The following is a 23,889-nucleotide window of genomic DNA, read 5'->3' as shown; positions in this document are numbered from 1 at the left end:
TACGAGAGTCAGATCAATACTCAAAAAATATTCAAGCTATCACTAGTTCCATATTTTCCACATGATTCATTCCTTATTATAAACTTCTAGATGATGGTTAAAGTACCCAAGTACCAAACAGGAAATTGGCCCTGTTAGCAATCGAAAATGTCGGCATACTACATTTCAGATTATTATTTTTGCTTCACCCAAGTGAAAAAACAAACTCACTCTTATGTAATTTGACTTTTTATTGTACAAAGTTGCTCAAAAGCACATATGATCAACTTAAGATTTTTTTGGGTTCCAACTCATAACCCATGAATAGAACGGTATCAGCTACATATTGTAGAATGGACAAGTATCATCTACCAAACGAGGAATCACAATGCTGATTTGGACACCAACTATGACCCCCTCTTTTCTAGAAAATAAGAAAATATATCAATATCAAGACGATATCAGTTACACCTGACCTATGTAACAACTCAATATCAAGCGCTACTCCACACACTAAGAATGCATATAGACAGAATTATTTATAAAAAAAAAAGCAGTGGTCCATGCCAAGTAGCCAAACCAACCACCTTTGACACAACCAAGACTGCGAGCATGGTTCTTCAAAAGCAACGCCTTCACAAATAGAACGACATGTCAGCATCATCGTTACCAAAACTGACGCATGCAAGTCAGATCATGGGTTTTCATCCCAAAGATCAAGTCTAATAGAAACTCAAAGCAATGTCTTCAACAATGAAACTATGTGAAAACATCGTTATTAGCAGATACAAACAATTAAGGTCAGTCCTAGAGTATTCACCCCATAGCTTGAGACCAGGTGCTACGGAAAGTACCCCAAACCACAGTCCACATGTGATGTCTCCACCAATTGTTGACCCAATGAAGATGATGCAAGCATGAACAATCTTGACAAGGACACATCCACGTGGCCAAAAACCATACACGCACCAAGCAGGCAGCCCATCCGCCAATAGCCCCATGCACACATGATGCTGGTCACACATCAGGTGACGAGAGAGAACGGTACCGCCATAACCTCACACTGGAGACACTCAGGTGATTCGATGCCTTGGTCACAAGTGTACGTTGGTGCTAAATCTGGATTAGCATAACTGGTGGAGTTTTTAGCGCCTCCTATTGCATCAAGCGTTGTAGCCAAGGACTCTTAGATGATTCTTTAAATTATTTTATCTCTCTAAGCGCATGTATAGGAGTCCCCCGTTGTAGATGCCCTGAGTAGCCGGATCGTCCTTCTTTGGTTCTACCTGACAATGGAAATGCTTAAGGGTCGTGCCTTTATTGAATGCATTGGTTGGATATTATTCAGACCTGCTCTTCAGAATGAAAACCATTGATGGTTGTATCAGACGACAACGGAGCTTGTGCGTGTGTGTCATTACCTTTCTAGATGTGTTGCTTTCGAAGAATCTCTATCGAAGTCAATATGTTGTCAAAGATGGCAGTTGATGTTGATGTTTGGTACTGCATGTCGTCGGTTGTTGCACCATGACATTTGGTGTCTTTTTTTTTTGTTATTGTTGTGTGCATCCTTGATATCTTGAATAATTTTGACATTGTATTGTTGCAAAGGCCGGATGTACATGATATCAGCTTGATATTAATATATTATCTTTTAAAAAAAATCTTGATACACAGAAGCGCCACCTCAACCGTGTTGTCAAGAAATACCAGAGCGAATCTAGGAATAAAATGCAGTGCATACGAAGATGAAAAGAATGTCTGGTCCAACTGAATTCTGCACCGCACGTTTTAGGAACCAATTTTTTCTATGACGTGACTATTCTGGCAGTTCTAGAGCACTTGGAAATCTCGAGACGGTCTCACGATCTAATTCGTTAGTTGTGTGCGTGTTGTACAGTTGAACTCTCTGACTCACTTGAAATTTCACGCACTTTATGTATTTATCGTGGAAGAAACAAAGAAACGGACGAACGCATCTATTCAAGCTAGGCCACCCAAGATGACTTGACTACAGTCTACAGGTCTGACCATGCAATTTGTTTGTGGTGTATTGTCAGGTCAGTTGTCAAAGGTGACGAACACTTGGGATAATCTGCCCACGTCTCACTCACCCAGACTCGTCGAACGTTGAAACAAAGATGTATTCATTAGGAAAAACTCAAGAGTTCTTTCCACACAAGCATGAGTCCTGCATGACGTGAGGCCAAAAGCATGCATGCATGCTAGTACTTCAACAGCAAACGATACTGGCTGGGCTGTGCTATATATAGCAGTATCGAACAACAAAGTCGCCATAGGCAAAGACATACAAAGTTGTTTCTGTTACAAAGTTAAACACAATGAGCATCGTCCTTAGATGCTTGTGCGTGCAACTAGCCATAGCCTTGTTCCTGCTCACACAAACCAGCTCCACCGAAACCCATGCCAACAACACGGGCAGCTGTGTTGCGAGTGAGAGATCCGCCCTTGTCCGCTTCAAAGCGGGCTTGTCGGACCCTGCAAACTTCCTTTCGACGTGGCGGGGCGACGACTGCTGCCGGTGGAAGGGTGTCCGCTGCAGCAAGAGAACCGGCCATGTCATCAAGCTCGATCTTCAAGGTTCTTATGACAGCTATCTAGGAGGCAACATAAGCTCCTCGTTGGCTGGTCTAGAACGTCTAAGGTACCTCGATCTCAGCGGCAACGCATTTAGCGGCTTTCAGCTAGCAGAGACTTTGCCGTCTCTCCACCATTTGAGGTATCTAAACCTGTCCAGCTCGGGCTTTGTTGGAAGGATACCACCACAGCTGGGTAATCTCTCCAACTTACGTTACTTGAGTCTTGGTGGTAACGCCGACACATACTCCACGGATATCACCTGGCTGTCGCGATTATCTTCCCTTGAACACCTGGACATGAGCTCTGTGAACCTCAGTGCCATTCCGAACTGGTTGCCAGTCGTGAATATGCTTCCTTCCCTCAAAGTTCTTCTTCTTACTAGCTGCCAGCTTAACAACAGTCCTGATTCTCTTGTGCATTCAAACCTGACATCTCTTGAAACTCTCGACATTTCCTTCAACCTTGCCCCAAAGCGTCTAGCACCCAACTGGTTTTGGGGCTTGACTAGCCTTAAGCTGCTTGATATCTCATGGAGTCAATTTAGTGGTCCGATTCCTGACAAGATTGGGAATATGAGCTCCATGGTGGAGCTCTATTTGTCACATAATAATCTTGTGGGCATGATACCATCAAACCTGAAAAAACTTTGTAACTTGGAAACATTGTTTATACATGATGCCGGTATCAATGGAAGCATAACGGAATTCTTTCAACGGTTGCCTTCTTGTTCATCGAATAATTTTTCAGCCTTGGATCTATCTAACAACAGTTTGACAGGAAGCCTACCAACCAAGCTGCAAGAATCCTGGCTCAATCTGACCTTTCTCTATCTTGGTGGAAACAAACTCACAGGTCATGTGCCGCTATGGATAGGAGAGCTCAGAAAGCTAACTGCATTGAACCTAATGAACAACTACCTGGATGGTGTTATACATGAAGGTCATTTCTCAAGCCTAGCAAGATTGCAGAGGTTGTTGTTGTCAGGTAATTCAGTAGCCATCACAGTGAATTCAACTTGGGTTCCTCCATTTAATCTGACAATGATTGGACTCCGGTCGTGCCTACTCGGACCTAAATTTCCGCTGTGGCTACGGTGGCAAACACCTATATACCTCGACATCTCAAATGCAAGCATCTCCGACATAGTTCCGGATTGGTTTTGGATAATGGTTTCCTCATTGGACTCGGTTAGAATGCAACAAAATCAACTTCGTGGGTTTCTACCATCTACAATGGAATATATGAGGACATCTGCAATGGATCTCAGTTCCAATCAATTCAGTGGTCCAATTCCTAAGCTTTCTATTAACCTAACCTACTTGGATCTTAGTACAAACAAACTATCAGGGCTACCATTAGAATTTGGAACTCCACTACTTGAAGTACTTCTTCTATTTGGCAATTCAATCTCTGGCACCATTCCATCATCTCTGTGCAAGTTGACATCACTGAAGCTATTAGACCTATCAAGAAATGAGCTCACTGGGTCAGCTCCTGATTGCATAGTCAATCAATCCACTACAAACACAGAAAGTTTAAGTCTTAGTAATCTAAGCTTAAGAAACAACAACCTCTCTGGTGTTTTTCCTTTATTCCTCAAAAATTGTCCCGACCTCATATTTCTTGATCTCGCACACAATAAATTGTTTGGGACTTTGCCATCATGGATTGGGGAGAAGTTGCCATCTTTGGCATTCTTACGGTTGAGATATAATATGTTTCATGGCCACATTCCTTTGGGGCTCACGAAGCTAGCTAATCTTCAATATTTGGACCTTTCCAACAACAATATGTCAGGAAGCATACCAAAATCTATTGCTAACTTCACGCAGATGATTCTAAGCAAAGATAAATCTGATGAATTCAACGGAGTACTCAATTTTGAAGATGTTGTTTATCGCTCCGACGTTGACTACACATTGAATTTCACAATAGTCACAAAAGGCCAAGAGAGATTATATACAGGAGAAGTCATATACATGGTAAATCTTGATTTGTCGTGTAACAACATAACAGGAGAGATTCCTGAAGAGATGGGCGCTCTTGTGGCGCTGAAGAGCCTGAACCTATCATGGAATGCCCTCAGTGCAAAAATTCCTGAGAAGATTGGCGCCTTGGTGCAAGTCGAGTCTCTTGACCTATCACATAATGAATTGTTCGGTAAAATCCCTACAGGCTTATCGGCTCTCACCTCACTGAGTCACTTGAACCTGTCCTACAACAATCTGAGTGGAGAGATACCACCTGGAAATCAACTTCAAACACTTGATGACCAGGAATATATTTATGTGGGCAATCCAGGTCTTTGTGGTCCCACGATCTCCAAGAAATGTCCAGGAACTGAGTTAATTCCAGCTACTCTGGAACATCATGAAGATGCAAGCAATATGATCTCGTTTTACATCGCCATGAGCTCTGGATATGTAATGGGCCTCTGGGTAGTCTTCTGCACCTTCTTGTTCAAGAGGAAATGGAGAATTTTCTGGTTCGCATTCTGTGACAGCTTGTACAACCGAGTTTATGTGAAGGTGGCTGTTAGTTGGGCTTCCTGGACAAGGAAAGATGGGTAGAACGTGATATTGCTATCACTGTTTTTCTTCTGGTATATGCTGTCATGTGTGGGGATTTTATGATGTAATATCATCTGATGTAAGTATTGTACAAGTGTATTAATAAACATGTTACATGTATGTAATCAAGGGGCCGGGCGTATGTACCCAGTCGACCGAGTTTGGTATTACCTTCGCTATGTACAAGTTTATGCATAATGAATAAACCTATCAGAGTGATCCAGAGCGCACATGCTTGCAATGTCGTCCGGGCCTGAACGCAGCCACACCGCTGTCTCAATACAAGTACGAGCAGTTGTAGCTAGCTTGTGACTAAGGGCATCTCCAACACTCACCCACCAATTAGCTCCGGCATCCGGACAGGCGGACACGGATGCGGGAGCCGGCCATCCAACGATGCCTGCATATATTTCAATCATTATTTGAACTAAACGGACGAAATTCATGCAAACACGGCGAATTTTTTTATAAACAGGACAAAATTCATTACATTTCGAACATTTAGAGAGAAAAAAGCGGCCCGGTCCTAAACCTATCCTACGACGGCAGCCGTTGTCCACTTCCTTTGTATTCCGCATCAACGACTACGTTCTTCATCTGCCGTTCCATAAAGGCGGCGGGATTCAAGGCCCATGAGGTGGAGGTGCGGATTCCGGCGACGAGAGTAGAAGATGGGAGATGAACTGCCCCACTTGGGACACAATGCCCTATCGCCTCCCATGCCCTACTCATCCTCGGTGGACATTTTTTAAACATACAATGAATCTTTTTTAAACACGTGTTCAACATTGTTTTCTATACGCATGGTGAATATTTTTCAAAATTAAATTTCTATTAATACAGTATGATGATTTTTTAAATACATGATGAACGTTTTTAAATATTCGATGAACTCTTTTAAAATACACGATGATGTTTTTTAATATGTAAACAATTTTATTAAACACATAATATAAAGAATCACCCGACGATCCTTTTTCAAACATTCAAGCAATATTTTCCAAAATGACTTTTAGAAATTACAGGAACATTCTTCTAAAGTGTTCCAAATCTAAATACATCGTCAACATTTATTTTGAAACATTCTGACCATGTTTTAAATACATGATAAACAATTTTCTAACTAAATGTTCATGTATCTCAGAAAAGATATTTTATGCTTTAAAAATAGTTCACGTGTTAAAAATATATTCACGTACTTGATCTAAACTAATAAAGAAAAATAAATAAAGACAGAATAATGTTAAATAGAATGGTGCCCATTGCCCAAAGCATGACGTTTGCCTGACCCATACACAGTGCATCCTATTCGGCGCTTAAGGTCTCGAACAATTCCTTGTCCGTTATTAGCGCACACACTTTCAACGGTAGGTGAGTTAAATGGAACGCCTATGCCAGCCTTCTTCTTCTTTTTTTGAGAAAATGTCAGCCTTTGCACCAATTTTTGGAATGTTCCAGGTTCCAATCGTTTTTTTTGGCAGGTTTCTTTATGTTTTTTTTGGTACCGACTTTTTCTAAGTTTTGGGGTTTTCATTTTATTCAATTTTCGTTATTTTTACTTTCATTTTAGCGAACTTTGTGTCTATTCATGAACTATTTTGCAAAATTGTTTTCAAATTCATGAAACAAATTCAGACCCATAAATTGTTCTTGGAATTTGAAAAAGTCAAACTTATAAACTTTTTGTATTTGTGAACTTTTTTCAAATTCATGAACTTTTCCTATTTTATGTAAAAAATCAAAACCGTGAAATTTTTGTGTTTGTGAACTTTTTCCAAGCTTGTGAACTTTTCGTATTTCATGAACTTTTTTCAAACTCATAAACTTATTTTTGAAATTCTTAAACTTTATTTAAATTCCTCATAAAAATTACATTTTGAAGAGTCAATGGTCAACTGATCAACCAGTCAACAAGCGACTGAGCCAGGAAAAAATCAAGCACGCAAGCAAACCTGCTGGTCTACGGACCATCAAGTGAGCGTTCTGCTTAATGGCCGGCCAACTAACCATGCGCATGAGCGCCAGCGGGCCAACTGACGCCTAAGGCGTCGTACTAAAGGTCCAACTGATGAGTCATATCTTGTTTATAGCTAGTATAACTCTCGTCTCGCCTGAAGCGCGCGTATAAAGGGTCAGCACATCAGCTCAGGTGACTCGCTTGCTACAGGTAGCTCGACGCAGGTCTTTTGTGTGGCTCGCTCATAGGTCAATGTATTGGTTTGTGTTCCGGTTTTTCCTTTTTTTTTCTTTTTTTTCATACATTTCTTCACCCTTTTATTGGTTTTCTTTGTTTCTTTCATGCCTTTATTGATTTTTATTTTCTTTCACATTTTTTCGTTTTTCTTTGCTTCTTTCTCGGGTTTCCATGGTTTTTATACTTTTCATTTTTTTCTATGTTTTTCTTTTGCTTTTTTTGTTTCTTTGTTTCGTCCCGGATTTCACAGTTTACTTTTTTGTATTATTTTGTTGAGTTTCCATTTTTTTTGTTTCCTTGGTTTTTCAAATAAGTTATTCAAATTAATTTGCAAATATATGTTTTTTGTCTACTTTTCTTTTATCCACACACTACATTTTTGTATAAATTGTCAAAAACAATTAAATATGTTTAATATTTTATAAATAGATAATTAATTTTTCTTTAAATGTGTTTGAGGACTAGTTTTTTCGTACATATTCAAATGGATGTTCCCCTTTCTAAAAAAACTAGAGGTTCAAATTTAAATACTGGAGGGGTTAGTTCTTTATCACAAAAACCAAGAAGGACAAATAAAAAAAACATAGCAGTTCAAAAAGTTTATAATAAAACAGATTTTACTCATTTCTAAAAGAAATATAGATGTTCAAATTTAAATAATGGAGCGGGGCGATTTTTATTACAAAACTAGAACTTGTACCGTTACTAATGAATAAAACCAAGAAGTCCAAAATAAAAAAAATGGAGCAGTTCAATGCTTATAAAACATAGATTTTCCATCTTACTAAAGAAAAAAAATCAAGTTCAAATTAAAAATAATGGAGTGCTTGGATGTATATGAAAAACACAAATTCTTCCGATTTGTTCGACAAATAAAAGTATGAAGTTCAATTCAGAAAATAAAACGTTTGATATTTATTTAAAAACATCTTTTATAAGAACAAAACAAAGAACTTCAACTTAAAAAAACAAAGATGTTCGAAGTTGATAAAAACTTAGATTTTCTCTTTACTAATGAATAAAACGAAGAAGTTCAAGTTAAAAATAATGGAACAGTTCAAGAAAGAATATAAAAGTAACTTTTCCCGTTTCCATAAAAGAACATAGAAATTCAAATTCAAATATCAAAGAAGTTTGATGTTTGTTAACATACTAGAATATTTTTCATTACTAAACAATAAAACTAATAAAGGTCAAATTAAAATATTAAGCAGTTCAATGGTTATAAAAAAACTCAGATATCTCTCATTGTTATTGAATACAAGCATGAAGTTCAAAATTAAAAATAGATCAATTAGATGATTATTGAAAAATAAAATATCTTTACTAAAAATGAAGTTCGAATTAAAAAGACACAAAAGTTTGAAGTTTATGAAAATCCATGAGTTAGATGTTCAAAAAACAGAAGAAAAAAAACAGCATCATTTTTGACATTCTTAAAAACTACTCATAAAACGACGACTAAATTAAAAAAAACTCTACATGAAAAAGTTTCTACTATGCAAACTCTTTCTAAAAATTGTATACCATATGATCTGTTGTGTTTAAAGATTCAAAATTTTGGTGTATATCTTTTGAAAAAATTATCGTATTAAAAAAGCTTTAAGCCCCGTGGAGAAATTCTTAAAAAAACTCAACAAGAAAATGTCGCATCTTTTCAACAGCTATCTGAAGGTACATCATTTGCGCAAATCTGATGAAGAGTTGAAGAATTACGAAGAAAAAACCTGACGGAAGTTTGAAGTGAGAATAGCGAGCAGTTCAACTTCTACCCGAATTGCATTTCAGATGTGAATAAAAAGAATACGAAACTAAAAGTCCAAAAGGTTTGCTACAGGAAGTTCGCATGCTCCTCATGGCACAATTCTAAATTTCTTGTGTGAGAAGTGCATTGTTCATTTACATGTTCAAAACCACAAAAGAAAAGTAGTTTTTGGCAATTGTAAAACTGCACGCTAACGACAACGAATTTGGAAAGAATGTCTACATGAAGAGGTTGCTCCTATTCATAAAGTTTCCATCGGTATATCATACAAGTTATTCCGATACACGGTTTAAAAGTTCATGTATACTGTTCAAAACTAGTCTGAACATATTTAAAAAATCTTCTGAGCCGTCGTCAATTTGGAAAAAAAATGCTCAAGATGAAAAGGTTGTGTCATTCAACCTCTAATTAGTTAAGGATGGGCCCTTCCCCAGATACATGACCCCAAGCAGGAGCTTCCAAGAAAGTGCGATTAAGCTAAGTAATTGACGGGCACCGAGAGGGCTTTATCTGATGTGAGAGCTCGCGATTATGCCTTGCTAGTTTTGCTGGATCCCCTTCCCTTTATATTTAGATTAAAAGAATGGGTTTATTCCTATCTAATCGAATGGCAGATTGGGAACCTTTTGTTTTTTATAATGCGTGGGTGGTGGCCGGAGATGTACAACGGCGGCGGCGGAGGAGTAGGACGTGGATGCAAAGCAAGGGGGAGCAAAGCGCGAAGTGGAAGAGAATGAGACCGGTAGGGGGTTTCACTGGGTCGGGGGTGTGAGGGTCGTAGGTGGCGGCGGCCCGAACTCCCAGCCCCACCCGCGTTTGCTTCCATTTGTAGGGGAAAATACATCCTGACCGGCCGGCGGACAGATACAGGACCACGTTGGATGACAAAACACGTCCGGTCGGGTCGTAAGTTGATCCGTTGCATGGCTCAGATCTCGAGACGGTCTGCTTACAGGCTATGTGTCTTCTCTGTCACTGAATTTAATCATGTGTCCCAAGAGGCCAGGTCAGCTAGCCACGACTATTTTGGCACCTCCAACGGTCCAAGGAAAACAACACTAGATGGTCATAATTTTCTACGCAAAAGGAAGGTGAAGGGCTCAACAGTGAAAGTCCAGATGCTGTTGTGTACATGGACGAACCGACGACAGGTTCTTCTCCCGCTTGTTGCACCGACAGAAGGGAGAACTCCGTAGGCACAAGACCGCTACACCTTCGCTGGGTATCCTGGTGCTGGCCATGTGCTCGCTGACCATCACCATGTATAGCACGTGCATGGATTCCTTACAAACGGTATGAAGAAGAAGCAACTGTAGCTGTCAGATTAGTTAAGCTAGCTTAATCAGTACTGCACTACTTTATGGCTCCGACTAGTTTAGTTAAGGATGGGCCCTTCCCCAGGTATGTAGACCCCAAGCAGCAGCTTCTAATCAAATGTGATTAAGCTAATTAATCCACGGCCGACAGGGTTTTGTCTGATGCGAGAGCTGGCGATCGATTATGCCTTGCTAGTTTTGCTGGATCCCCTTCCCTTTTTGCTTCAAAAATGGGGTTCCTCCTATCTAATCGAATGACAGATTGACAGTTTTTTTGCCCAAAGAACTGCAGGAGTTGGCAGTAACCGGGCCCACAGGCAGTCTGCATTAGAGAACTCGCGAGATTACGACTGGTTGCAAACGCGTAGTGCTAATCATTAGACATGGAGCACTGTTTTTTTACACACATGGCCCCAAAGGATGTGTTTAGGGCACATCTAGATGTGTTCTAGTTATTACACATCTAAATGAGTGAATCAAGCATAAAGATGAAAAAGAAAAAAAATGTCCACACGAATCTTGATGTAAAATCAATGATATATGACTTAGATGTGCTTTAACAAAACTGCAAAGAATTTTGCATATCTGGCATTTTCATCAATATACTACGTCCGTGTCTAAATATAAAACGTTTCGACAGTTTAAGGTCACTTTGTCCTAGCTAAATGATGATCATAAATGAGAAAAAGAAAAGTCACACATGCAGCGGGCCATTTATAAATTATACTAGTACTAACTAATATACAGAATAGTGCATGCATGGGAATAATATCAAAGAAAAAACCATCGGTTGACCAACAATGCAAAATAAAAAAATATATACTCTGTTTTCTATAAAAGAAATCGGGTGACGTGTGAAGACCGTAGGATGTGACATGGTAGCTAGCGTCGGTGTTAAGATGGCGATGTTCTCAGAACTCAGAACATGGTGTTATGCTTTCTACTGAAGTTTTTGGTGTGTCTATTAAGTTTGAAATCCCCGTCGAGTGACTCTTAGTACCAACATTTGTGGAAGTGGTTGTTGTGCTTTTGACTTGACTAGCCCACCTGATTGGGTTTCAGATATGCACTCCTTTCTTAGAGCAACTCTAGCAGACCCCGCAAAACGCCGGCCCGCAAAACGCGTTTGCAGTTCGCGCAAAACCGCTTTTGCGGGCCGACACGGGCTGGCGATGCAGACCCCCCAAACGGACCCGTAAAAAAGTATATTCGTGGAATATGCTTTTTTACGGGTCGGCTATGCGGGTTCTACTCGGGCATCAGCGCAACGACCCGCAAACAGAAAAACTGGAAATCTGAAATTTGTATAGGGTTTCACAAACAAGTTCAGATTCAAATGACATAAACAGTTTGCGCGCAAATAAAAGCGAAGTTCATTACGCAAAAGAGGGCATGCAAAGGTATGCGCCCATGTCCGGCATCATCTTGAGGGTCGATCTTCACTCCGCGCCATGGAGTCCATCTTGAAGTTCATCGGCGCCACCGTAGCCACCGTAGCCACCTCCGTCGCTTATTCCAACTCCCGCACCAAAATCATCCACATTGTCACCATATGGAGCAGAGAAAACATCACCGGAACTGGCAGACGGACCGGCCGAGGCGACCATTCTCCAATTCAAGATCTCTCTCCTTGCCATATCATGCCATGTTTTGGTGACGTCGTCCATGTCATTGCGGTTCATTGACATGATCTTGTTCTCTTCGGCGAGCAACAATGACATCGATTTGTTTTCAGAGGCGCGTGCTTTTCTTTCCTCGATGGCAGCTTTGCGCAACCCCTCTTCCTTGAGCATTTGCCATTTTTCTTGCTTCTCTTTTGCCTTCTTCTCGGCCAACTCTTTCTTGATCTCCAATGACTTCAACAACATCAACTCGTTTGATTGCACCATGGCATCAATCTTCTTCCTCAAGCTCGATGCTTCTTGCTCTCTCTTCATCTTCTCTTTAGTCTTCTTGTCGCCATCGGGCTTGTGCAAATTTCTTGGGCCATCATCATCCTCATCTTCATCCATGTTTGTAAGTGAGCCTCTCTTTGTTGGTGATTCCTTGTCGATCAACTTTCACTTCTCGCACTTTTGGAGCAACTCCCAACAATGCTCTAATTTGAAGAATCTGCCTTCCAAAACTTCCATGTCCTTGTATCTATCTTGAGCAATCTTGTCCTACACAATGTGAACAAAGTGATGCAATCATTTCTCATGATACATTATGATGATGCACAACTTGAACAAAGGCAAAGCAAACTCACAAAGTCGGACTCCACGGTGCCACTTGAAGGTGCATTGCGTACTTGCTCCAAGCAAGCTGCCCAACGGCTGCACATAGGCGTGATGTTCTGCCAACGACCTTGAAGCAACCAAAATGTGCGTGGAGTCCTATTGGGGTAGTTTTTCATAATGCGGAAGTATTGATCTTCGATCCTTTGCCAATATCTCTTGGCGGTTTGAGAAGTACCCGTGCATGCATCAAGAGACACCGCACTCCATGCTTTGATCAAAGCTTGATCTTCCAAGATCATGTAGTTCTTCGATCTTTGGCTTTTCCCAGTTTTTGCTTGTGATTGCTCAAACGCTTCCACTTCGATCTCCTCCAACTCGTCCGCACAAACATGATCGTCCACGCCGCCCTACGTTTCATTGTAGTCGAATGGTTCGAAAGGGGCTTGATAATGTCAACCACGTTCGTGTCCAACAAGTTCACGAACTCGGTTGTTGCATTGTTCGAACCACCGCTATAGCGAACGATAACAAGTCACGAGCTATCGAGAACAATGGCGAAAAATGAAAGAGAATCGCCGAAGACCGAAGAGATATACCTTCCGGCCATTTCGTCGAACACCTCGCTCGCGGGGGGAGCGGCACCGTTGAACGGCATCGCCGGAGCACCTCCTTGCGGGGGGATGGAGTGAGAGGTTGAAGAAGATGGCTTCCTTGAAGCCGGAACCTTCCTCCGCTTTGCGCCCGCGGCCTTGCCGACCTTCTCCGCCGCCGGCCAGGATCGCACTGCGGCATTGGCGCCCGGAGCGCGGGCCATCGCGGCGGGGGCAGCCGGATTCCCGCCCTGCACAACCACGTTGCCCTGCCGCTTGCGGGCAGGCGCGGCGTGTGCTTGGGCGACGCCGGCGGGGCCAACATGGCCGGCGACGATATCCGCCCGAGGGGAAGGGGCGTGCGCGACCTCGACGGTGACGGGGGACAGCATGGGGTCGTCCATGGCGGCGGATGACGGCCGGGGGGGGGGGGCAATGGTGGCGGAGGGTGCAGGGAGCGGGAAAGGGCGCGCGGAAATGTCCCTCCCGCCAAATCTCGCGCCGGATAGGGGTTGAGCTCGGGTCGGCCTCCCGGCGTGAAGATAGAGGTTGGGGGAGAAAATTTGCCGCGGGCCGGTGCGGGATGCGGGGTCTGATCATGCAGATTTCCTGACCCCGACCCGTAATTTGATGGTTATTTTGCGGGCCGGGGCGTTTTGCGGGGTCTGCTAGAGTTACTCTTATGAACCAAAGGCACCTACTAAATTCGTTAAGAGAGGAAAAGATGGCCATATATATGCTGGTCAATCTGAAAAACTAGAAATAGCGCTTGTTTTGATCGAAAATTTCCTAATGATCCATCTTCTGTGGTTTTCAAACTGTGTCCGATTTTGAAATCTTGGAGCATATTGCAGAAAAGCCAAGACAGAAGCGTGACTAAAGCTAGGGTGTTTGAAGATCAATGAGGTGTCGCGCGAAGCCTTTGCCAATATCCATGGATGGAATCCTCTTGCTAGAATGATCTGCAGCAGATAGTTTCATAGTGGGTTATCCTTGACTGAAGTGTCTTTGTTCATGGCCTTTGGGGCATCATACCTTAAGCTCCCGGAAGATCTGTGTTAGTTTAAATAACTACCTTCTGATGTGTTTGCTGGTTGACTCTGCCTGTCGTGCAGTAGTGATCTAGAGTGGCTGCCTTTTCTACTTGTCTAGTAGGTGTAGCTGTTTGGCATGTGCAGCTTTCCTTTCCTTTATTTTATGATACATTGATACTGTGTAGAACATGTCGCGGTTTCTCTAAATACCAACAAAAGTTTCTATTCACCGCGGCACAATAGAAATCGACCAATCTATTACCAACAACTTCCTATATGTATTTTCCACCAAAAAAGAAAATGTGAACTCCTTTGCAGCGGATGTACAAACGGTCTCTGTCGTCACCCCTCAGGCATGCACCCTAAGCTACTGCCGTCGGAGATGGTCGAGCGCCAGCGCGAGCGTCGGCGCGAACCTTTCGACGTCGACGCGCACGTTCTGCTTGCCGAGGTAGTACTCGGCGACCTTGTCCCACCCGCTCCGGTGGACCGAATCGGGATCCTTGATCGCGGGGTGGTCCGGCCCCAGCGTCTCCAGCAGCGTGCTCTCGTCCACCGAGATGCTGTACTCGAGGTACCGGAGCCCCATGTTCGCCGCGGGGTCGCCGAACTCCCTCTGCGCCATCGGCTCCAGCTTGCCGTACGGCACCACCTGGATCACCACCGCCCCCGGCGGCAGGAAGGCCGAGTTGGTCAGCCCGGCGCCGTGCACGCCGAGCAGCACGTCGAACGAGTTCACGGACATGGCCAGCTCCTTCACGCGCACGTTAAACCGCGGGTCCGCTATGGTCACCTCGAACCCGGCCTTCTCCGCCGCCTTCACGATCTCCGGCACGTTGACGAGCTTCCGGTAGTGGCCCCGGTCCAGCAGCATCAGCCGCGGCTTCCTCTTCTTCGCGTCCACCGGCGGGCTGCTGTCGTTAGTCAGGCTGATGGGAGCGGCGCGCGGCAGGGAGTAGGTCTCGCGGAGGAAGGCGGTGAAGTTGGCCATGGAGAGCGGGACGCCGCCGGGGACCAGCTCCGGGACGATGTTGAACTCCTTGTGCATGTTGAGGCCGACGGTGACGTGCCGGAAGCATCGGATCTGATCGTCATGGTCGAGGTCCAGGACCTCGTACTTGGTCAGCCGCCGCACGACGGCCTCGTACTTGCCGAGCCACCAGGGCTGGATGTTGCCGGCCAGGAGCTGGACCTCGCCGCCGTACCGGCGCGACGCCACGAACAGCGGCACCAGCGCGTCGCTGAAGTCGTGGAAGTAGTTGCCCAGGTGGCCGCCGAGCGCGAGCACGATGGCCGGGACGCGGTGCGTCACCGTGCACGCCGGGGCCGGGGACCCCGCGGACGTCGAGTCGAGCTGCGTCACCGTGACGTTGGGGATGCCGGTCATGTTGAAGCGGGCGTAGGCCTGGATGCTCCACTCCCGGCGCTCTGGTCGGGACGTCGCCGGCACCAGGGTGACGGTGCGGGCCGTGCCGTTGGTCCGGACGTCGCCGAAGACGTCGCAGGTGTAGGAGAAGGGGCTCGCAATGCACACCACCTTGCCGTTGTCTGCTCAACACAAAAAAGGCACGGTGTTTTGTCAGTTTCACTGATCATTGAGCATTTTATTGATCAAGTGAAATTAATTCATATGTGCCATGCAAATGAATGAAGTCTTAAACTGCATTTCTCTTCCTTCATCTAATTGATTTGCACGTGCATATTCAAAAATTTCTTATATATTGGTTGATGATGTTAACCATCCTGCATGTTGTGCGTGTATCTTAACATGAAGACATTAGACAACTCAATACATCGAATTAGTTATACAAAAATCTTTAGAGATATATTCCAAAGTTTGTGCTTGGCCCCTCTTCTTTGATACTAAAACTATTATATCCTTAAAAATCAGTAGCGGAGTTTTTTTTTCGCGAATACGCAAAGTTTGCGTATCTTTTCATTGATAGATAGAAGGAGAATGAGTACAACCGAAGATACAACACATGACATACACAAGGAGGCATGCACATGGTACCCGGAGCAGAGAGAAGGGGTGCTCAGCCCAAACAGGAAGAAACACACAGCTAAACCCACCAAACCTAAGACTAGAGAAGCAGACTAAATGAGCACGATGTCAAACATCTCCAATTCCAACACCGGAGACTCCGCGAGCGAGCAAGATAGCGCCTTCAAGAAGGGGAACGACGTCGCGACGCCGTCGCCATCCGATCCGACAAGCCGGACCTAGGGTTTCCCCTGGTGCTCGAAGAGGGGCTCGAATAAAGGCCATGGCAGCGCCTCCAGGAAGGGAAACGACATCCACGGGTGTCGCCGCTGCCAGCATCGGCAAGCCGAGCATGGCTTTCGCCTGGCCTGAGTCCGAGCAATCCCATATCTACCAGATCAGGATCCGAAGATGCCGGAGTCAACATGCCTGTTGACCGCTACCTCAGAAGGAGGGTGGGGCTGCACCTGCCGCCGACAAAACACGAGCTTTGCAACCGATGGCATGGTGGATGGGGTTGAAGAGGCAGCGGGGCAGAGAGCCGACACGGGTGGTAAGGTGGCGGCCGGCGCCGCCGGCAAACCGGAGCCGGAAGGGGGCGCAACTCCGTGTTGCTGGAGGCGTAGCCACCAGGACCGGCGAACCAAAGATGCTGGAAGGGACACAACAACTTGTAGGCCGGGGCCGAGACCGCGCCAGTGGGGACACCGGCAGACCAAGGACACTGGAGAACGCAGGTCCGTGGACGCCGGGACTGGAGCAGTGCCGACCAAAAACCACCGTGAAACTTCAGCCGCCTGCCAAAGGACGCCGTGACCACACATACGCAAGTTGTTGCCGTAGCTCGGAGGAGGCGCCGTCAGGGACGGAGGGTGGCTTGCACCGAGGCAAGACCGAGCCCCGGCCTGCCCGGCCACCTCACCCAAAGGCCTCACCCACCCCAATCAGCAGCAGCAAGAGCTGCGCCCACGGGAGACAGGAGGCAGACGGGGGAAGGCCACCGCGGGCAAGGTCGCGCCGCCGCGCCTGAGCAGCAGGAGGGGGCCGCAGCAGCTGGACGGGAGGGAGAGCCCATGGAATGCCAGATCCGATCTGGCCATGGGAGGAAGGGGGCTGCAACGCGAGGTGGTGGTGAGAGGGTGGGGCTCCAGGGGACTAGCCGGGGCAACACCAGCGGGTGAGGAGCGCTGCCGCCGCCGGGGAGCCGCCTTCGAGGAGCCGTCACCACATCATTGGGGGGGAGGGAGGGGGGAGGGCTGGATCCAGCCGAATCGCCCCGCCGCCACCCTCCTGGGAGCCGGCGCGGGCTTTGCCGGCCGCTCCTCCGGTGGCGGCGAGGTGGGGAGCAAGGTGGGGAGGGGGCGGCGGCGCTCGAACTAGGGTTCCCCCGCCGCCGCCAGGGAGGGCGACGCGGGGCGTGTGTGTAGTAGCGGAGTTATGTCTGTAGCCCTATGCCTAGTAACAACGTTCCTTGCAATTGCTTGTTAGAAAAGATAACAACGAGAGTTCATTCGTTAAGCTAGCTTAGCCCAGGCGTAACCCACTGTTAGCTCTACCAAGCGACGGACCTGCCTCGACTGGATGAGCTGACCCCAATGACTTCTACAGATCCTTCACTAAATCCTACTACCTCTGTTTCTAAAGGTAAGACGTTTTGGCAGTTCAAATTAAACTGTCAAAACGTCTTACATTTAGGAACATAGGGTGTACTAAATTAGCACCAAGTGTTGTATGTTTGTGAAAGTTGAAACTAGTGTAATGGAGATGACATCATCGGATTTATTTTCTAGCTCCACCCCTACTTAATATAGTCAAACCGTGAACTAATTTTTATGTCAAGAAGTCCCTAAAGTAGTAAGATTAGGTTTGGTAGTGCTAGGTCCAATACAAGAAACTTCTTCAACACAAAAATCCATATGGTCCCTAAAGTGGTCTAGACTTGTTATTTGTCCCGTTGAAAAGTATTTTGACAATGATGTGTGAGTTCGTCGCTTAAGCTAGCTCAGCCCAGGGCGTAAACCCACTGCTAGCTCCACCCCTACTCAAAATAGTCAAACCGTGAACTTATTTTTATGTCGAGAAGTCCCTAAAGTGGTAAGATTTGGTTGGTATTGTTAGGTCCAATTCAAGAAACACCTTCATCACAAAAATCAATATGGTCCCTAAAGTGGTCTGGACTTGGCCATTTGTCCCGTTGAAAAGTATTTTGACAATGATGTGGGACAGCTTCATGCAAAAATAGGAACAAAAACATGAAACATGATAAACGAGAAATAGGAACCAAAATGCAAAAGAAGGAAAAACATTGACATGTCGAATTTGTAGAAAGGGGTATTCTTGAAACTCAACTAATTTATAGAAAGGGGTAATTGCACTCCTACTGTTTTTTTAAGGAAGGAACTTACGGGATGACATGGGGGCCCACCATCAAAATGGGGAGTGTGGGGTGGTTTGGAAATCAGGGGGTGTTATTGGGGATAAAGACATATACATCTGTATATTTGTTCCGTAAGTCGAGCATTATTATTGTAGAAAAGAAGGGCCGTCAAAAAATGTGCTGCTATCTTGTTTGGACGAATAGAAAACATTCACACATGAAAAAAAACTATCCTCCATTTTCTTAGTTTATTATTTATTTATTTTTGCGGGTAGATTTTTTTTTTGCGGGTAGATTTTTTTAGTTTATTGTCACACAAAAAAACAGACGCCGGTGCAGGAATGGACTAAATTCAGACGGTTTGGACACTTGAGGGGCCATTTTTTTGGGGGGTAAATAGCCTAGTTTCATTCATAAAATTGATCCAAATACTAGTACTACTAGTGACCACCAGATACGTACTGTGCGTCCCAGAGCTAATCGGATCGAATCAGCACATTTATAGCATTATTAGTGAGCAGGCTGTAGGTACACAGAGTACGTCCGAAAGCTACTACACGAATCGAATCAAACCATTATCCTTGTATATATTTTCTAGAAGTAGCAGGAATAAAACGCGTCATCTCATCACATTAATTGTGCTGCTAGTTTAGTTAGGGGGAAGGAATATTGGACATACCAAACGGCTTGGCCGCAGCGTCGTCGTCTCTCTTCCCCGCACGGCGCGCGCGGCCCTCTGCTTTCGGCGGCCCTGCTTTTGGTAAAAACACAGCGCCCTTTCGCTCACTCATTTCGTCCATACCATGCCACCGACAGGAAGAAGGAGAAAGATATTTATTTATGACTTACCCTCTTGCTGCTGCTCGTGAGCTGGTCTGGCCTCCGTCTTCCCCGCTCCTCCTCGACCCCCTTGAGTTGATCCTAGTCAATTTAGCCATGATTCCATCAGTCAGAGAGGCACGCCTCACTGTTTCCAAAGAACAGGTTGACTTAATTGGGTTCTTTTTCTTTCTTTCCACCACGCCGGCGCCGGGCCCGGGCGGACGGCGAGGTAGTGCGGCATTAATCTCGATGGAACGAACGAACTAAGAGCAGTAGTGCTTGAAAATGGACGGCTGAGAATTACAGGACAGGGGTGGCGATGGGTCCTCACCTGCTTCGCCGGCGCCGGCTCCGGGGGACTTGATGGCCTGATGCTTCCGATGCGGCGTCGTGGTGGGGACAGCTGCAGATGTACAGTGACTGAGTGAGCGGTGTGCGGCGCCGAGTGAGGGAGGGAGGGAGGGAGAAGAGTGTTGATTTGTTGTTGGGTGATCAATCCAACCGCGTCCTGGCACGTACCGACGGGGGAGGTGGCGGCGAACTGCTGGGAGACGACGAGGTAGGTGAGGAGCACGAGGAGGAAGCCGGCGACGAAGCACAGGTTGAGGTGCCTCTGCGCCCAGCTGCTCAGCAGCCCCCTTCCCGCCGCCGGCGCCGCCTGCTTGTCGACGCTGACCATCTCCTCCTCCTGCTACTACCGGTCGCGGCCGGGCGGGATCCTTCCTTCCGGCGGTCCGCCGCACGAGTTTCTTGCTCCCCTCAGTTGAGTGGCCGACTGGCGTCGCTGGTTCACATGGGATGGGAGAAAGCCAGAGGATAGCTGGGGACGGGACGGACAGAAGGCTACAAGCGAGGTGGTGTTGCATGCAGATGCAGAAGTGGAGACTTCTTTGGGCTTGGGGTTCCAAAGCTTCCGTGTCCGCTCGTTTTCTCGGTGGCCATTTGTACCCGTCCGGCCAGGCGGGCGGCGCCTTTCGCACTTACGCCCCTAGCAGTACACTACAGTGCACATAGCACCCAACCCCAACGGGTCCATTCACCCTGTGCGTTCGGTTTATTCGGTTTACATGATTCGGTTTATACGGTTTTATGGTTTGTACGGTATTAATACTTCGGTAAATATGGTATGAAATTAATACGGTTCGGTTTCAGTACCGAATTATTTCGGTATGGTTTCAGTATATACCATAAAAACCAAAGTTGACGCGAATTTGAAAATGACGTAATAATAATTTGCAAAGTTATGACTCAAAACACATACTATTTTTACACAAATAGTATATGACTATATATATAAGTATATATGCATGCATTGATTTATATGTTGATGGTTATGGACGTGCTTAGCATTTTAAAAAGAGAAAAATAACTATGTTACAAGAAAATTTTATGTGCTTAGTAGTGAATTTGACTCATGTACAAGAAAAATGACAACTTGTATGGGTGTTCATCTCAAGAAATATAATTTTATTTTTTACTTTGGTTTATTCGGTTAACCGTTCGGTTTTTTGGTATATACCATAAAAACCAAAGTTTAAATCGGTATGAAAAGTTCATACCATACCGAAACCAGAAACCATAAAATCGGTTCGGTTCGGTTTATTTTCGGTATGGTTTTTTGTTTCGGTTTTCAAATGCACAGAGTGAGTCCATGAAGAGCAATTAACTCGAGGAGACGTGAGCGGTGAGCCCCCCTCCCCTCGCTGGCCACGCATGTGTCCTCCCATCCCATGCATCCCGACCCCAATCATTCATCTCGCTCTCAAGTCTCAACCATCCCGACCGTGACTCCACCGACGAAACGTGTCTTCCTTTATTTATTTCTTTTATTACAAATGTACTACCACTAGTATACGAAGAATATATACTTAGTGACCAGCGAATCGATCACTGGTGCAAAAAGTAATAGTGACACACACGCTTGTAGCACAAATTAGGAAGCAAATAACACGTCACCTGGGGCTGGGAGGGACCTCATGAGCAGAAATGAGAATCCGAGTTGCAGTGAATTCTCGACAGCTTGGATGGTGTGATCTCATCTCATTGGTGGTACAAGTCTATTTTGAACCCTTATGCGCAAAAAAAAAGTCTATTTTGAACCCTAAAGTTGTAGAGCACGTCATGAATGAACCTTGACGTCCAAATCCCTGAAATTGATACCCTGACTTCTTCAATCCCGGTCGTTTTTGACCTTTAGGCCGTATCCAAACAGAAAAGGCCGGGGTGAGTGAATTATGCAGCACATGTTTTGGGGGCCCGCCTGTCAGCATGAGAAAGAAATAGAGAAATATTAAATATTTAAATTTTAAACCAGAGAACTCTGGGTTCGAGTCGTGCACGTCCTAAGCCTGCGCTGGTGCATGCGCACGCTGCTGCGTCGCCGAACCTGGCTGTGGCACCGCGAATGGAGCAGGCGGCGACGGGGATCATGAAGACGTGCTGAGCGCGGCTACCCGTGCGTGGCCTAATGTCGTTGTTGACTAGGCCCTGATCGCTCCACGGCGACTACTTTCCGGCGGTCGAATGCGTACGTACACTGGCGAAGTAGTATGACATGTGGATTGCTTTCTGGCGGGACGTGCAAATACACAAGCCACGCTTGATCAATTCTTTAACGTACGTAGCAAGCTGGCTACCAAAGCCTGCTGTATTGATCTTGAGGCTAGCTAGTTGATCAATGGCGCAATAATTTCGTTTTGCCAGGTAGCTAGCTATGCACGTATAGCAAACTACCACTCGACAATCCTTGATTGATCTAACGTAGCCGCTGATCCGCCAAGTACCGTTGTCCTCCGGTCCTCGAGTCACCGTCACCGGCGAGTGCTCCACTGGCAGCCCCACGTCGCCGCGCAGGGATGGAGGAGCAGCAGCAGTCAACAGCGAGGTGGCCTGCGGGTTTAAAGCAGCTGGACGGGCGGCCAGTGAAGGCGGTCATCGACGCAGATCGAGGAGGCGCGGTCGTCGGCCGTGCATGCCCTGCGCGTGCTCGGGAGGAGGGAGAAGGGAGACGAAGGAGGAAAGAGAAGAAGGCGGTGGCGCTGCCGTGTCCTCGCCGGGGGCAGTGGTCGAGCGCGAGCTCGCCAGGGGCACGGGCGGGGTCGAACGTCTCTGGCGGCGGTGGATCGAACGAGAACGGGAGGAAGGAGATGGACTAGGCAGGGGAATTTTTTTAGATATGGAGAGGCTAGTCAATAACTTGGTCAAAGACAACAATCCTGGTCTGTGAATGCAACGTCATCAAATCCACTCCTTAAACTGCCTGAAAGTTTATTTAGACTGGGATCGATAAGGTTAGGATACCAATTTCAGGGATTCAAACGTCAAGGTTCATCTACGTAGTGCTCTACAACATTAAGATTTAAAATAGACTTCACTCCTCATTGGTTAACGTCGTGCATGATCCGTAGCGGTCTACGTGAGATTCCGCCAACCGGCGAGGGGATATGCGCAAAAACATGTGTGTTCCTGTCAGTCAGCCTGTACTTTTGCTCCCATGTCTCATGATTAGCACTACTAATGCGTTTCCTATCTATCATCATCTCTCCAACGCTAACCCAATGTGGGCCCGGATACTGCCAAACCTCTGCGTTTCTTTCTTTTTTCTCGAGTACACACGAGTGCGTACTATATATTACATTACAGAAGAGAAAAGGCGTAAGAGCAACTTTAATAGTGCGACCCATTTCGTCCGCTGGCGTCCGTTTAGGTTGGCGCCGACACAAAAGGCGGCCCAACGCGTCGACCCAAACGATCGCGCGTCCGCATGGCGACCCATTTCCGGCCCAATTTTGAGCCGGATTTGCGTCGGCGCGGACACAAGACGGAAGCGCGCGCGCCTACTCCCCTCCCCAGACCTGCCGGTCGATGGCAGCCACCACCATGTCCTCCAAAAACCCTCCCGCCCGCGCGCGCTCCCGCCCACACCCGCCATGGACGACGACATCGACCTCGACGCCGCCGCCGGCCTCGCTTCCCTCGCCTCGTCCGGCATGACGACCGCCCCTCCGGGAAAGGCAAGCCTCGTGCCCCGCGCAAGACCGCCGCCGCGCCTAAGCCAAAGAAGGCGTTGACGCCCGAACAGCGGGCAAGAGAGTCGGCCAAGAGGAAGGGCCAGAGGTACGCCGCGGACGCGAGGGATGAGGCCGCCGCGCACGCCGCCGTCGCTGCCGCCGCGCAGCAGGTCACCAACGCCCGCGTCGCGGCGGCAACGAGGGAGGCGCTCTACATGCTAGGGTTAAACCCTAACCAGCACAGCTTCGTCAACGCCGCCGTCACCGCGGTCAGCACCGGCGCTCCCTCGAATGGTGCTGCCCGACTCGCCCCGCGCATCGGCTTGCACCCCGGTGCCCAGCTTCCACGTGTACTCGCAGGCCTCCCGCCTCTTCGGGGAGTGCTCGCCCGACGTGAGCATGGTGGCGCCTTCCACGCCCGCCCCCAT

At 46.5% G+C, this 23,889-nt stretch overlaps 2 protein-coding genes across 3 annotated transcripts; one reads left to right on the top strand and one right to left on the bottom strand.

The window, feature by feature from the left end:
* The first annotated feature begins 2,321 nt into the window (after positions 1 to 2,321).
* Positions 2,322 to 5,150, top strand: LOC123073679 (receptor-like protein EIX2). Its single transcript, XM_044496738.1, has one exon. The coding sequence runs from the start codon at positions 2,322 to 2,324 to the stop codon at positions 5,148 to 5,150; it is 2,829 nt and encodes a 942-aa protein (XP_044352673.1).
* A 9,302-nt stretch (positions 5,151 to 14,452) lies between these two features.
* On the bottom strand, positions 14,453 to 20,377 carry LOC123076831 (beta-1,2-xylosyltransferase XYXT1). 2 transcript variants are annotated; one of them, XM_044498973.1, is made up of 5 exons: positions 19,971 to 20,377; positions 19,783 to 19,854; positions 19,479 to 19,550; positions 19,309 to 19,383; positions 14,453 to 15,816 (listed from the first exon to the last, which is right to left on the bottom strand). In XM_044498973.1, exons 1-5 carry the CDS (start codon positions 20,128 to 20,130, stop codon positions 14,636 to 14,638), a joined length of 1,560 nt encoding a protein of 519 aa, XP_044354908.1. In that variant the 5' UTR covers positions 20,131 to 20,377; the 3' UTR covers positions 14,453 to 14,635. The 2 variants fall into 2 exon arrangements, with proteins under 2 accessions (XP_044354908.1, XP_044354910.1); XM_044498975.1 differs by having other exon boundaries at positions 19,309 to 19,380.
* Between the last annotated feature and the right edge of the window lie 3,512 nt (positions 20,378 to 23,889).

This window comes from Triticum aestivum, chromosome 3D (assembly GCF_018294505.1).
Source record: "Triticum aestivum cultivar Chinese Spring chromosome 3D, IWGSC CS RefSeq v2.1, whole genome shotgun sequence".
In the NCBI taxonomy this organism is placed as follows: domain Eukaryota; kingdom Viridiplantae; phylum Streptophyta; class Magnoliopsida; order Poales; family Poaceae; genus Triticum; species Triticum aestivum.
The sequence above is the reverse complement of the archived record's forward strand: the minus strand, read 5'-3'. Positions and strand labels throughout refer to the sequence as shown.

Excerpts from the sequence above, each read along its gene's own strand:
- LOC123073679 (XM_044496738.1), top strand. The coding sequence starts at position 2,322 with ATGAGCATCGTCCTTAGATGCTTGTGCGTGCAACTAGCCATAGCCTTG.
- LOC123076831 (XM_044498973.1), bottom strand. The coding sequence starts at position 20,130 with ATGGTCAGCGTCGACAAGCAGGCGGCGCCGGCGGCGGGAAGGGGGCTG. Across the intron at positions 19,855-19,970 it reads CGCCGCCACCTCCCCCGTCG|CTGTCCCCACCACGACGCCG; the intron begins GTACGTGCCAGG and ends GTACATCTGCAG. Across the intron at positions 19,384-19,478 it reads TCACGAGCAGCAGCAAGAGG|CAGGGCCGCCGAAAGCAGAG; the intron begins GTAAGTCATAAA and ends TTTTACCAAAAG.